Source organism: Pituophis catenifer, unplaced genomic scaffold, assembly GCF_029215685.1.
Source record: "Pituophis catenifer annectens isolate HBS135680 unplaced genomic scaffold, rPitCat1.0.hap2 SCAF_3, whole genome shotgun sequence".
In the NCBI taxonomy this organism is placed as follows: Eukaryota; Metazoa; Chordata; class Lepidosauria; order Squamata; family Colubridae; genus Pituophis; species Pituophis catenifer.
Genome location: NW_027256883.1, coordinates 152,624,988 through 152,639,938, shown reverse-complemented (window position 1 = coordinate 152,639,938; position 14,951 = coordinate 152,624,988). Strand labels below are relative to the sequence as shown.

Genomic DNA, 14,951 nt, shown 5'->3' with positions numbered 1-14,951 from the left:
ATCTGTTGCAAAATACTCCCTTTTAGTTCTGTACTAGCTCATGGGAGCTTTTCTCTAAGGACTCCACATATGCTAAATGAGGGAAAGATTAACTTTTTTTTCAGGTGTACTTGCTCAGCTGTATTTATTTATTTGTAAGACTTTGTATGGCTGCCTATCTTATGTATCACAACTCTGGACAGCTCATAAAGCTATAATAAAACAAAAGGAAACAATAAAATCACATTCCAAGACATCTAAAAACAATCCCCAGGGCTCTAATGAATGGTCCTAACCCACTAACAATTAGAAACACAAATCACTGGGATCCAACTTCATCTTATCCCAGCCCTTGAGAGAAGAGCTAGCTTTTTAAGGCTTTCCAAAAGGCTAGGAGATCAAGGGCCTGCCAAAATACATGGGAACAGTGGTCCTGCCAGGGGACATGTTAAAGGAATACATCCAATCTATCTTGAGATATTTTCAGGAAGAAGCTTGTCCCTTGCCATACAGGACTTTAAAGATGATAATTAGTACTTCGAATTCATCTCAGAAAAAAAAACATGGAAGCTAGTGTGGCTCATGTAGCAATGATCTAATATGGGCAAACCAAGGGAAGCTCAAAACTGTATGTACCACCACATTCTGGACCAGTTTAATTTCTGATTTTCAAGGTAGAATACATTCTGGATGCATTCTGTCCAATGTTCTGGACAGAAAGCTGAATAACATTCCATTGCGATATGGCCTATGGCTCTATAATGAGGGGTGATGAAACAGTCTCGGGTGTATGTTAGGATGTCTTCTGCTTGCCTTCTGAATTAACAATACACCAGCTAACTATTAATTTAGATCACAGAGAAAAGATGAGTGGTTTTTTCTTGCTAAGTCAGTTTCTACAAACATGTAGAGAGCTATACATTTTGTGTGATTGTTAACTGTTGTAAGCGAAACCTGGGTGTAATCCTGAAAATGCTTACTGGTTGATTTACTCCTGTCTGGACTGCAGTGGTTCTCAACCTGTGGTCCGCGGACCACCGGAGGGGCGCGATGTCATCACAGAGGGTTTGCAAAGACTTGAATAAATGTTATGATTTAAATCCTGAGTTAGGTCTTGGGGGTCCGTGGCCATGGTTCGTGGCCATAAAAGGTATTTAAAGGGCCTCCGTAGTGAAGAAAAGGTTGAGAACCACCGGTTTACTGTATTGACTATTTAATTAGTTTTTGAATTTTTCTCTCACACACACATTTATACACACATACCTTTTTTCAAAGAAATGACTCTCAAGGACATATAAGAATATATCCTAGAAGATAACGTCTTAATTTTAAGAGATCTCCTGAGGTTCATTTGTTTATATTTATATGTAATTCTGACCTTTTATATGAACTTTATTTCTAATACATTTAGTAGTCAGAAACAAAATCATACGCATAACTTCTCACAAATTTATAACAAACTACCGTGTTTCCCCAAAAATAAGACCCTGTCTTATATTTTTTTAAACCCTGAAATAAGCGCTTGGCCTTATTTTCAGGGAGGTCTTATTATTTTGGGGCGTGTGGAGCAAGATAGGACTCCTCTTGCCATCTAACCCGATTTCCAGCTCTGCGTTTAAATATTTTCGGGGAGGGCTTATTTTCGGGGGGAGGCTTATTTTAGCACATGCGCTCGAAAGCCCGATTGGGTTTATTATGAGGGGATGTCTTATTTTCAGGGAAACAGGGTATACATTATAACCTCATCAGGAAGATATCCTTTCGGAAAAATCTTATTAAAAATAAGTTGTCTTTCTTAAATTGTCCTGCACATATTTATTAAAGCTGTTTTAGAGATGCACTTTGTGTGTCTAATTGAAGATTTTATTAAATAAATAAGAAATAGAAAAGCCAGGTATCAATTACATAAAGTGATGCAAATATGTAAAATAAATTTTTATTTAAATAAAACGAAAAACCCATTTCCCTAAAGACCAACATGTGAAATTTAATCTGAAAGGAGAGCTTTTAAATGTTTGATTCAGTTAGTAGTCAACCAAATGAGTTCAGAAGGCTCTTAGTAGGATTTTTGGAATGTCTTAAAAATGTGTGACTAACTGAACTTCTAAAGAGGCTATTTGCAAGTTAGCTTTTTGGTCTTCCCACAGAAAGAAAACATAGAAGTAAATTGCAGGCTGTGATCTTAGTGGCATGCTAAAAAAGTCATTGTAGCAATCACTGAGCAATCAGAAACAGAACAGAATTTTTGCCATTTAGAGAAGGGGGGAAATCAAGTTTTGGCAAGGAGAAACCCTATTAGTTGAGGAAGGGCAAAATAAGGGAGTGCAATCAGTAGCACGAGAAAAAGTTATTTTTATCCTATTTAATTGTTCCCACACTACCCAAAAACCTGAAATACATTACTATATTGCATAAAACAATACAAAATAATTCCAAGAAAAATGGACAAAACCTGTGAAATTCTGCTTGAGAATGTTTTTAAAAATCTGATGAACATGCTACAGATTGTTGAAATAATGTTGTATGTTCTTCATTCAAATGTATTTGGGCACAGTATGCATGTCAGAACAAAAGGAATAAAGGATTTCTTATCAGGAATAAGAAGTAGATGCAGATTTATATATGGCAGCATGTGTATATGTGTATGTTGTATATATTAGCTATTTACACATGCACAGCAATATATTTTTTAAAATGTCCAGACTCTTATTACCATAAATATTATAAAATATTTGGTTCATGTACTAAGCCCTGTCACACTTTCCCCAGTCTGATGCCCTCTGAACTGAACTGAAATTCCCAATTTTCCAAGGCAGTTGAGATGTTTTGAGAAGCTGAAAATGGATAAAAATGAACTGGATGATTTCTGGATTTATTGATTAATGAAGGAAAAATATTGGAAGAAGAAACAGCTTTAAATACGTTTATAACGGCTATGAAGATTAGAAGTTGCTTCCTTAAGCATCATCCTGTTTTCTTTTTCTATTTTACTCCCTTGATTGCTGTAATACTTTTTTGCTCATCTTTTCTCTTTTCTAACTCTTTCATTACATTGCTTTGTATTTATCTTTTTAACTTAGTAAAAAAAATTATTCAATAAGACTTATAGAAAAAATTGCTATTATGTCCTCAAGTCATTTATCAGCTGTATGCAATATTTATTATACAACAAAAAAGGAAATTCATGTCATGTGATACTGTCTTGTTAAGAAGGGAAGGCTCACTACAGTGGTATCAACCCGTACAATATGCAACCTAATTGATTCAGAAGCTTCAAAAACATGATAAACTAAGGTAATATGTTGCCTTTGTAACATCTGCATTGCGTTCTTTGTAACCACAGAAGATAAAAACATAACTGGGATGAACTACCCCAGTGATGGCTAACCTTTTCCAGACCGAGTGCTCAAAGCGCATGTGTGCATGTGCAAATGCGTGCCACATGCCCAAACTCCCAAAATGCAATGTGCGCACAGCCCCGTGCATGGACCTGTGGGCCCCATGCATGTACACATGGGCCCTGTGCACGCACACATGGGCCCCATGCATGCACGTGTGGCCCCCACGCAAGTACACCCCCCCACGCATGCACAGCAGAGACCTGAAGACCAGCTGGCTGGCGGGAGGCATGCACACATGCACAGCAGAGCTGACCTGGGGCAATGGCTCGCATGCCATCAGAGAGGGTGCTGCGTGCCACTCCTGGCACATATGCCATAGGTTCACCATCACGGAACTACACTATAGTTGTAGTATAGGGAACTACACTATAGTTGTTCAGAGAAAAAAATAAAAAAATATTCTCAATAAAGAATTCTATTTCGGCTTTCAATTTAAACACCAAGAGGCAATGATAATATATAAAATATTATTAATATTAAACAACAACCTCTGTCTACCCCAGGACCTTAGGAGGGATTCAATAGGTAGACAGAAATTCAAAATCTAGCTTAAACAAACCCTAACCTGTATGAAGAAAAATAATAATAAAGTCTGGGTAGTAGCAATGAAATACTTGGAGACAGCAGAATAGAAGAACTGGAGAAAAATCATAGAATATAAAGATTTGAAAATAGAAGTAGAAGGTAAAAGAAAGCAAAGATAGTAATAGATGCCTAGGATGTAACTTCAAAATATTCAGAGCACCATTTGAACACCACTGACTAAGTCAACATCAATCAATTACAAAAGGCATCTTTACTTGAAACAGATTACATTCTGCGACGATATACCGTAGTTAATATTATTAAACAACAACATCTGCCTATCCCAGGTCCTTGGGACGGACTTGATAATTGGACAAAAATGCCAAATCCAGTCTAAACATCTGGTTGAGTGTGCAACCATCAACATCATATTATTATGTCAAGGTTTAAAAAGCTTTTATGTACCCCTTCCTACTACAGATTTCATTAGAACAGTGCTTTTAGCATTTTGCTACCGTTCTTGAAATAGTACAAAGAACCTGGGATGAACATCTGAAGGCAAAAGTGACCACAAATCTCCAGTGTATCATTCCGCCCACCTTCAATATCACCATATTTTTAACTCAGGAGGAACATTTATTATTTATTTAGTGTATGGCAAATACATGGACTTATAGTGGTTCAAATGTTAATGTCCAGTCCACCCAGTCATTCAAAGACAGGGTGATATATGTTGAAAAAAAATCAAACATTGGGACAGTGTAAGCTCTTGATGGACACAATGTGATGGATATTTTGTCGAGGAGCACCACAGTCACACTAAGGGGTAGAGACAAGACCCCACTTAAACAATGAGTGACCACAAATCTCCATTATATCATTCCCCCACCTTCAATATCACCATATTTTTAACTCGGAAGGAACAAAAGATTGATCCAAATAAGATTGTTGCCTCTGTTCCTTGAGTCCAACTGGGATGAGCATTCCATAAAAGCTTCACAGCCAAGTTCTCCTCTTTAAAAAGAGATTTCCTTTGATTTAAAATAGAAGCAGCTCTAGCAATCCTGAGTATATGATATATCCCCTACAGCAAAATCTGCTAACCTGACACTTTCCAGATGTGTTGATACTCTAAAACCCAGAATCCCCAGCCAATGTGACCAAAGCATGAAAGATGGGAATTTTGAGGGTTGCAGTCCCAATAATTTAGAGGCGATTAGATTGAGATAGGGTGCCTTAGAGTAGATAAAGCTTCTAAGACAACATGAAACAATAAATCAATTCATGCTTTTTTTTTTATTGCAATTCACATTAGCTCACCAATTTACTCAGACTCAACTGCTTGGATAGAATGAGTCAAGACTTACTAAAAAAAACAGGGAAAGTAGTTGGGTGGTCTAGTTCATCAGGAGCCTTCTTCAAGCACTACTCCAATACTATCTTGGATTTACTCACCAGCATAAGACAATTCCAGGAAACAGCAAATTTTATCAGGGTCTTACAAATGCCTACCCTCAGTGTGCAAGTCAGAATAAATTAAATCCAGCTGCTCAATAAAAAGGGCAGCGGCAGAGACTAAAACTCAAGAAAACAATTTAAAAATTGTGCACAGTTTCTCCTCTACATGCATGAAACTAGGTGTTTTAGGCAAATATCAGGATGCTGTGTTTTGCTTTTTAACATTTTAACATACTATATTGCCGTCCTGTGCTGTTTTTAGGTTCATCGTTCTGAACGGTGAGGCTCCACCTTCCCAGATAACTATCTTGTAGTGTTTCATAAACTTGCTCCTAGATATCTGAAACAACACTTTATTTAAGCGCTTTGCTCTAGGCATCCTACATTCCTATGAATTATTACTTAAATATATTATAAAGAAACCTGTTCTATGTTAGGCATGAAGTACTAAGAGCACATCTACCTAAAGAATCATTTCATTTATTTGGCAGCCTCCTCATACTCTCCAAAAACAAGAATGTTTTTAAACAAAAGCAAGATATTTATGGTGGCATTTTATTTAAAGAAATCTAAAACAGAGTGCGGCTTGGTGATGGATACTATTCAATTTCACTTCTATGAACTATTTAACGCTGTTATTTTTATCACCCACAAGTTGGTGGCTTTAATTTTTAACCTTTTCAGTGGAATACTTCATAGAATAGCAATGAATCACTGACACATATTGGCAATGAAATTCATGCCTTACACCAGTTGCCGGGAAAGTACTTGGCTCCAGTTTTGTAGCATATATTATTCTTGCATATGCACTCACTTGTAAAATTATTTGATTACTGAAAGATTATTATTTTTTTGGAAAGTTAAGCATTGGTTTACAGTTTGGATACCGAGTAGCTTAGTCAGAATGTCTAACCTCTTCAGATCTGGAAGGCAGGCAAAATACATCATCCACTATTATACGTATTTCGTCTAAGTATTAAAATACTAAGTCCCAGGTGTCACATTTCATGTAGTGCAGCAAAGTTCCAGAATAAACTAAATATTCAACCCCTTAAGAGCTTAAAATAACAGCAATTGAAATGTGCATTAAAAAGTTAGTTTTACAGTATTTGCTGATGTCTTTTTTAGGGCATTTTTCCCCCAAAATAAATATGCAAAAACACACAATTAAATTATTTTGCTTTTTGGATCAATTCTCTTGCTGCTATCCTGACGTCCGTCACTATATAGAATGTCCTTGAATCTGAAAATAATTTCCTCAACTCTTGAAGTATATTAATAATTGAGACTTACTGCTTTTTTTTTGTTAAGAAACTGCATAAACCCATCAAAGAAAGCCCCATTCAAGCACACCAGAAGAAAAACCAAGCAAAATCAGCCAGCAACATCAAACCTTGCAATATTTATGTTAATGCACTGATTGGCCAGATAGACTTTGCTTCATTACTTTGCAATGGTTTGAATAAGCTCTTGCAATTCATAAATAAAAAAACCACATGAAAACTAAGATGGCATAAATTGGATTACAGTATTTCGTACAGCAGCATATTTCCCAGTGATCATCAGTGATGAATAATCATTTAATAAAACACAAATTAAACCACAGAAAAAGGGGGAAAGCCTTTTCCCAGGTTAGCAGTGAAGCATGTTGGGCAAATAAAAAAGTATTCAGACAGAGTATGTCTTAACTGTACAGAGAAGTTTGAGAAAACCTGGCAACTCCTTTTCAAAAGTTATCAAATCCAACATCAAGATAGAATTGGAACAGAATTTAAATATAATGAACTTCGGCTTTTACATGCATGCTATGAATAGAGAAAATTTACTATTTTGAAAAGTTATTTTCCTTAATGATTTTAATGCAAATGTACATATTTTTCAAAGTATTCAAATCCCATCTATCTATCTACCTACCTACCTACCTACCTACCTACCTATCTTCTACCTGCTCTTTAACAGGCCAGGAAATTCTCTCAAGTCTGGAGACCAAAGACTACTGGCCTTTGTATATGAGATATTGAGAGGAATAATAATTGCATTTGTTCAGAGGTGTGTGTCACATACTGTAACAGCCAGTTCGCCCAGAACCAAAACCAAAAATGTGAGCGTGCGAATTTTTTTTTTATTAAAAAGTTTTATCAAGTATTACAACAATTTTCCCCCCTCCCTCCTCCCCCCGTCCCTCCTCCATGTCTACGAATTTTTGTTCATATACCAATGTGGCTATAATTGCTATTTATGAAGATTGTGCAAAATATTTGAAATTGGCATTTTGTAAGGTGTGTAACCATGAGTGAGCAGCTTATTTCTTTTCTAAAACAGCTTTTTCTCTGATTTGCTGCATGGCGACAACTGGAAATGGCTTTCAAAAACCTTCCAACACTTTGTAGATGAGATGCTACTATTAAGCACTGGGGAGGCTTATCACATCCTCTGTTGTAGCAACTTTCAGATAATATAAAGCTGCAATTAAATCTTTGCATACTGGTTACCAAAAGTCTCATTTCCTCCTTTCTTATATTATTATGTGGTTATTTTGGTGCTTATGATACAGGAGGAATAATTAATTCTTCATAAAAACCCTGTTCTAATTTAATTAATATTATGTGACTCTGGCTTTCTTTCCCTCCTCTCCCACAAGTATTCTGCAAATATCATTTCACAAATGTCTTTTTAGATTGCTCTTTAGTGGACATTGTAGTAGCAGTTAGAAGTATATACCACTTCCCAGTGCTTTACAACCTTCTCTAAGTGATTTACAGAATATTGCCCTCAACAATCTGGCTCCTCATTTTACTGACCTTGGAATGATGGAAGGCTGAGTCAACCTTGAGCTGGTGAGAATCGAACTGCTGGCAATTGGAAGAATTAGCCTGTAATACTGCATTCTAACCACTGTGCCACCGCAGCTCCTGCTATTCACAGCTCAAAGTCAAAGTGTTCCTATTGCAATAACAAATTCTCAAGAAGTATTCAAATATAGCATCTTTTTTCCAGCATTCTACCACAATGTACTATCATACCATGGGATACTTGCCCAGATGATCCCCCGGAGTGTCTATGCATGTAGAAAGATAACTTGCAAAAAATAAAAGCTATAATCAGTTCTTCTGTCATGCTATCTTTCAACACAAACTGAATTGTTAAAATCTATCCATAGCTATAATTCATTCAGAAACCATATGTTTCTGGAGAAGCTTGGAAGGAAAATCAATGAAGAATTGTCCATGTATTGCTACAATAGTGTTATCATCAAATTATTTTAAATAACCAAATATTTAAAAACACTTTTAAGTCAGGGTGGGCAACCTGTAGCTCTAGATATATTTACAGCCCTGATCTTAATGTTTTGTAATCCACAGTATAATTTCAAAACCACTTTGCAAGCAATAAACTCTCTATGTAACTTCTCCTATCCTAGCAACCGTGAATGTAAGGGCAGAAAGTGCAAGACTTGGGGTTTGTCCAATTAAAACATGACCTCATCTATGAACATGACCTCACCTCAAGCAACCCACTCTCCCTTGTGCATTTTTTTTAACTTAAAATTGATGCAGCCACAATAGAAGCATGACAAATGTGACTTTGACAGTTTAACCTATAAAATCCCAAACAAAATTAAGATTTTCCACATTTGAAATTCAGATTAAAAAAAACATAAGCTCTTTCTTCATCTGAAAAGTAAAAAAAGAGAAGCAATTTTGATAGGGATTTCTCCCATTCCTACTGTGGACCATTCCTTCACAATTTAGATTTTTAAAAATCTGCACACAATGTCAAATCATATGCTTTACGTTGATTTATTTAATACTTATTTTAAACTGCACACAGATATATATACACACGCAGTTATATGTGTCTCTTTCTGTCTATCTCTATATGAAATACAATAATACAACCAGCATAGTTCAGTACATTGTTAAAATACTAAAACTATTCTCAATTCCGAATGAAATTACAAGCAAACCAAGAAATGGTTGGATAAATAAGTACATATTGAATTGAAGCTGGTCACCTGGCCAGAGTTTTCATAGTCTACTTTGTTTTACAGGGTATTGTTAAGACCAAGACAGAACACACAAAGTACTTGGAATGTGTAGAATTAAATAAATAAATCAAATAAATCAAATCAATATAAGTCAATTGTACAGACATTTACTGGATAGCACAATAATTTAGACTAGAAATAGGTTATAACCAAGAGCAAATCTTAAATTTATGCAACTGACATTTATTTATATCCTACCTTTATTTTTTACAAATAATTCAAGTTGGTGAACATATCCAACACATCTTCCTTTTCCTATTTTCCCCACAACAATAACTCTGTGAGTTGAGTTGAGTTGAGTTGAGTTGGGCTGAGCGGGAATGACCAGCCCAAGCTCACCCAGCTAGCTTTCATGGTTAAGACAGGACTTGAACTCAGAGTTTCATGCCTTCTAGCCTTAACCACTAGACCAAACTGTCCCTCTATTTAAGTAATGCATGGAACTCCTATCCACAACTAACTCTAACTGTGGGCATTATACACTTACACTTCTTTGAACTGCCTCAAGCAGTCTCTCAATTGCTACAAAGATGAAACTGGACATTCTTACAAATATGAACCCCAACAACAATGCAAAAGGTTTACTTGGCCAACTGAAATTGTGTTTTTCCTCTATACTATAAGAATAATTTTGGGGAAAAAAGGGTAATTATCACTATTGATCTCACACAGCAATGTGGCAGATCAACGTTTACAGCACCAGGTATGTGTAAAGTGACGCATAGTGAGGCAAACCCTTCTAACCTCACACATATACTGATGGATGTCTGAGGGCTTGTAACTATTTAGAAAAAAGATCTGGGGCATAATGAATAACTCTGTGAAATTGCTGAATCAGTATACAGGAGCTTTGAGAAAGCCAATTCAGTCAAAAGGATCCTTAGGAAAGGAACTGAAAATAAAGTTGTCAATTCTGTAATACCCGTAAGCAGATCTACAGTATGTCAGACTTTGAAAAACTGTATAGTTTTGATGGCCATATCTGGAAAAGGTTATAATAGATCTAGAAAAAATGTAACAAAAGGCAGTAAAAATGAATGGAAGGAAATCAAACACCTGTCTATAGGAGAATGCTAAAATATCTGGGAATGTTTAGATTGGAAAAAGACATATAAGGAAACATTATCAATCGTGCATAGCATGGAGAAATGGGGGGGACACAACAATCAATGGCTAGTCAAAGAAGCTGGTTTAGAAAAGATTTAAATAAGCAAAAGAAAGTATGTCTTCACACAATGCATAATCAAGCTAAAGAGCTCATTACCACAAAAGATGGTGAGGTCCTGACTCCAAATGCAACCCAACTAATCGTTGATATCAGCTTTCTCTCGCCTTCTTCATTGTACCATTCCCATCCACTGCTGCCACCATCATTGGTCAGATGCCTTTCAGACTAAACCAGGTCATCAAACCTGGGATCGGCTCAGAGATTTGACTGGACTAGGAGAGTATTCAATCTAAAATAACTTGTATTTCCTGTTGCCCAAGCAGAAAATCCCACAAACATATCCCGAGACCAGAGGAGAGGGCGTGTGCTTGCATGAGCCTAAACTGGCCAATCTCTGCTGGCCTAATCCCACCCTGAGAGACGGAATTAGTTTGTGAATGGTTGGTGAGGTGTATCAAACTGTATCCATGCAAAATCCATGGTGGGATAAGCAAAAAAAAAAAAACCCCAACCCACTACTACATGAATGGCTGTCCAAAGTTGTGTTTTAAAATGGGTGGCCATACAAATCTTTTAAAGAAATAAATATTTTAATGATGGGATAGCTCAATGTAATTGAAGCCATCCTCAGTATGAGTATTACAAAGCAGAGAAAAGGGACTGCCAGGGCATCTATCCCCAATTTTAAAGAAATAATCCTTTTCTTCTTAATTACATCAAACTATTATTCTAATTCACTCCTTAACTCCCTCCAAAGACGTCCTTAGGCAAAAAGGCCAGAAAGAAAACTGGCAACTAAGAAGCTGATGAATTTACTTAATAAAAAGGAAATAAATAGATGCAATATTAAATTAAAAGGGAAATAGAAATTAAATGATCATCTGCTACCCAGAAAAAGAACTAAAAGTTTCCTCATCCAAGACATTAAAAGATATCACAACACCCACACTCAACTCAATGCAAACGCACTAAGTAGTATAAAGGAGGCAAAATGAATTGTCTACACAATATTCTTTAAATTTCCCACATCTTTTGGACTAGTAATTCACCATCAAGAATATTGCCAAGGAATGTATTTAAAAAAACAGGATTGCCCAATGAAGATTTTTGAGACCATATGTTACTGCTGCATCCCTTCAAAAATATCTTTTATTTGTTAGTTGCTAGATATTATCTTCTACTGAACTATTTTTGTGTTAGCCTTCTTTTTAGTAGATACAATATATGATCTAACGCTTATCTAGTAACATTTAGAAAACACATTGAAGACTTTTCCTTTCCCCCCCCTTTTTTTTTTTTGCTCCCAATTTGGAATTCAGCAACTTAGCAACTGTACCATTAGAACAATTATGACATTCGGGACTTTTTCATTAAGAGAAGCAGCAACTAAAAAAAAGAAGAAAGACATGCAAAGATCAAGTGGGAGAAAAAAATAAATGGATTAAAAAAAAGAATGGGTAAAGCATTCTTTCCCACTGCCCCATTAATATAACTTGCGAAGTATTAACTAGTGGAATAATGAGGAGCTCAGAGAAGGTGAAAAGAAGAGTTGAACTACTGAATTTACTGTAAACTCTGATATGAGGAAATCCTTGGTGCTCTCTGAGCTTGGTTGTTCATTATCCAAATTACCATAGGTAACATCATCAGTGCAAATTCAGACATGCTGAATACTTCTGATTGTTTTTAAAGAAGCCTGAAGAAACACACAATCAGAATGGCAATCTGCTGTCACAGAAACAAAGAATTAACTGCTCCAGAACAAGAACAGGAGATGCATATTGCTCTTATGGTTCTCCTTTTACGTTTCCATGGGCCTGTGTTGAAAACCAAAGGCTAAATTATGTAGATTTTGGTCTTATCAATAAGATCTATTTAAAGTTGTCACAAATATTACAAAAGAGAAAGGCGATGTCTTGGATTTTCTTGCTTTTTTTCTTAAAGGATTTCAAGGGCATTTTAAAAGTGTGCTTTGCTGAAAATGATATATTATTCACAATATTTATAATGCTGGCTATTTTTGAGAATTCTGAGAGTGAATTAACAATAAAGGCACATAGCAAAATCATGCATTTCCAGACCAGACCTTTGAACACAATCCAGGGAAGGGGGAAATCAACCAATAATGTAATGTTTCTTGAAGGAAGTAGATATCAAGATACCTAAAAGTGCCAGAAACTGAACTTTCTCAGCTGCCATGTGCATAAATGCAGGCTATTTCTGGCTTTCAAAGACTGTATATATTGCTTGATCATTTCTTGTTTTTTCTGCTAGAGGGAACAGCTAGGAAAGTCATATAACCTCAAACCTAAGTTTATTTAGAATTATGGCTGAGGTGGGGTACTTCTTCTGAACTATCTAGAGAATCTTGACTTACGTTTCTAGATTGTGAAACAATGAGGGAGCTGAGATTAAAAACCGAATTAACAAAACTAAGAAGGAATGATAGGACAGAACAACTGAATTAGCATGTTAAATTAATTTTGACTCAGCTGATCAGATAGAAATATTATCAATGCTCGTTCTGGACGAACTATACTCATCTTATTTTTGTTGTCTGCATCATTCAGGTTAACTTTTTCTGCAGAACATAAATACCATTCTATTCACAAACTCTGAGTAAGAACACTTATGATAAAGGTGTTTATCATTTTGTAATAAAAACAGTATAAAATGATGGTGCATTGTAAAAGAATTGCCACATTCCAAATGGAAATTTAGTTATATTAATTATAATATTTGTATAAAAACATTTTAAAGATCTACCAATACAGTCTCCATTAAAGAGTGACAGTTTCATATTATTAAATGAAAGAAAAAGAGGTTTTCTTCTCTGATAATCATTTCACAGTGGTATTTTGCAAACCCCACACTTGCAATTATTTACATATTGCAATATAAATTTGTCAACTATGAATAAAATTTGCTGTAAATGATCTTCAAGAAAGAAGGTAAACGATATTTGCATAAGTACTGGTAAGTGCATGAATAAGGTTAACAAATATTAACCTGACAAACAAGGAAAGAAAATATATATCTTACAGGAAATATTTTCTGATGAATGTTTAAAAAAACCTCACCTTTCTGCTGGAAATCTTCTCTAGCAGTTTTAGGACATCTTGTCTCCTGCGTTCTCTGGAGAACAGGAAGTCTCTCAAAGATGCTAGATCTTTTTGGAAAGAAACCTGCTTCAGGTGGGCTCCTCTGAATTTCAGCACTGTCGCTGCTGTTACTGACAGTGATTTTAAAAGACATTTGGGAATTCAAGAAAGTGCGCCACTGTTGAAAAAGTTGACTTGGAATAGATTCTTCATAGGAATAACGTGACATTTGTCATGGACTTCAGAGAATGCTGTACTGCTGTTAGATTACTACCTCATCATGCATAGTGTAACATGCCTCTTCAGGATGGACCCTTCCAAATCTTTTACATTAAGGGGTGCACAAAACAGCAAACTGCAGAGCAATGAAATCTGTCAATAAATGGGAAATAAATTAGAAGCAGCCTTTACTGAAAGAACTCATACTTTTAAACTTGCCGCTCACTGCTGCAAGAGAAAGGTGACCACAAAGAAATGAGTTTCTAAGCTGGAAGATAAATTGGTCGATTGGTTTTAATTTTAAATTACTTGCTGCAAAATTATTAGCATAAGAGTACTGGAAAGTAACACATTTATGTAGCACAGTAAGCCTTATAGACTTCAAGCAGAGCAGTTGCACTAGTTCCACTGCAATTCAAACAAGCTGTCCTATAAAATTTTAAAGTCAAATTACTTTATTGTAGCATCAGCTTTTCTGGTCAAACCCAGATGGTCTGCCTTGCGATCTGGATTTAACTCTATTCATTAACTGGTGTAATAACCCAAACAACTTTAAAGAACAGTTGCATTAGAAGAATATGCTGTTTATTTTTTTTTTAATGTAACTTGCTATTCATGATGTAAAGTACAAACTTAGCAAGAGATTCATTGAATTTTGTAGCCATCCCTCTATTCCAGCATGTTATGATTTCTCTTCCTTAGATGCAGAAAATGAAGAGATTATTCATTGGTTGATTCAAGCAGTGTCTTCGGCAGCTAATTATTAGGAGAGGCACAATTCTAAAAACCAAGTAACTAAACATCTATGCCATGAGATGTAACCTGCATTATTATTTTTTTTTAATTGACAAAGTTTTATTAGTGAAAAAAAAAACACAGTAACCTGCATTATTAAGTGGCAGGACTTCACATCACTTATTCAACATAATCCAGCAACCTAACAGCTTCCTTTCATTTCCTGATTTTACCCCAAGAATTTTTTAGTCAGATGCACCAAAAAAGAAACAATTTCCCCTGCTAAATTTAAAAATCCAAACGGATGCATCAGTCAA

General features: G+C 35.6%; 1 protein-coding gene across 1 annotated transcript in view; it reads right to left on the bottom strand.

The window, feature by feature from the left end:
• The window catches only part of GLIS1 (GLIS family zinc finger 1), a 235,176-nt gene extending 221,267 nt beyond the window's left edge, over positions 1-13,909 (bottom strand). The window contains exon 1 of the mRNA XM_070939534.1: positions 13,660-13,909. Coding sequence (XP_070795635.1) covers positions 13,660-13,909 — 250 coding nt within the window. The remainder of the gene's footprint in view (positions 1-13,659) is intronic.
• Positions 13,910-14,951: the final 1,042 nt, after the last annotated feature.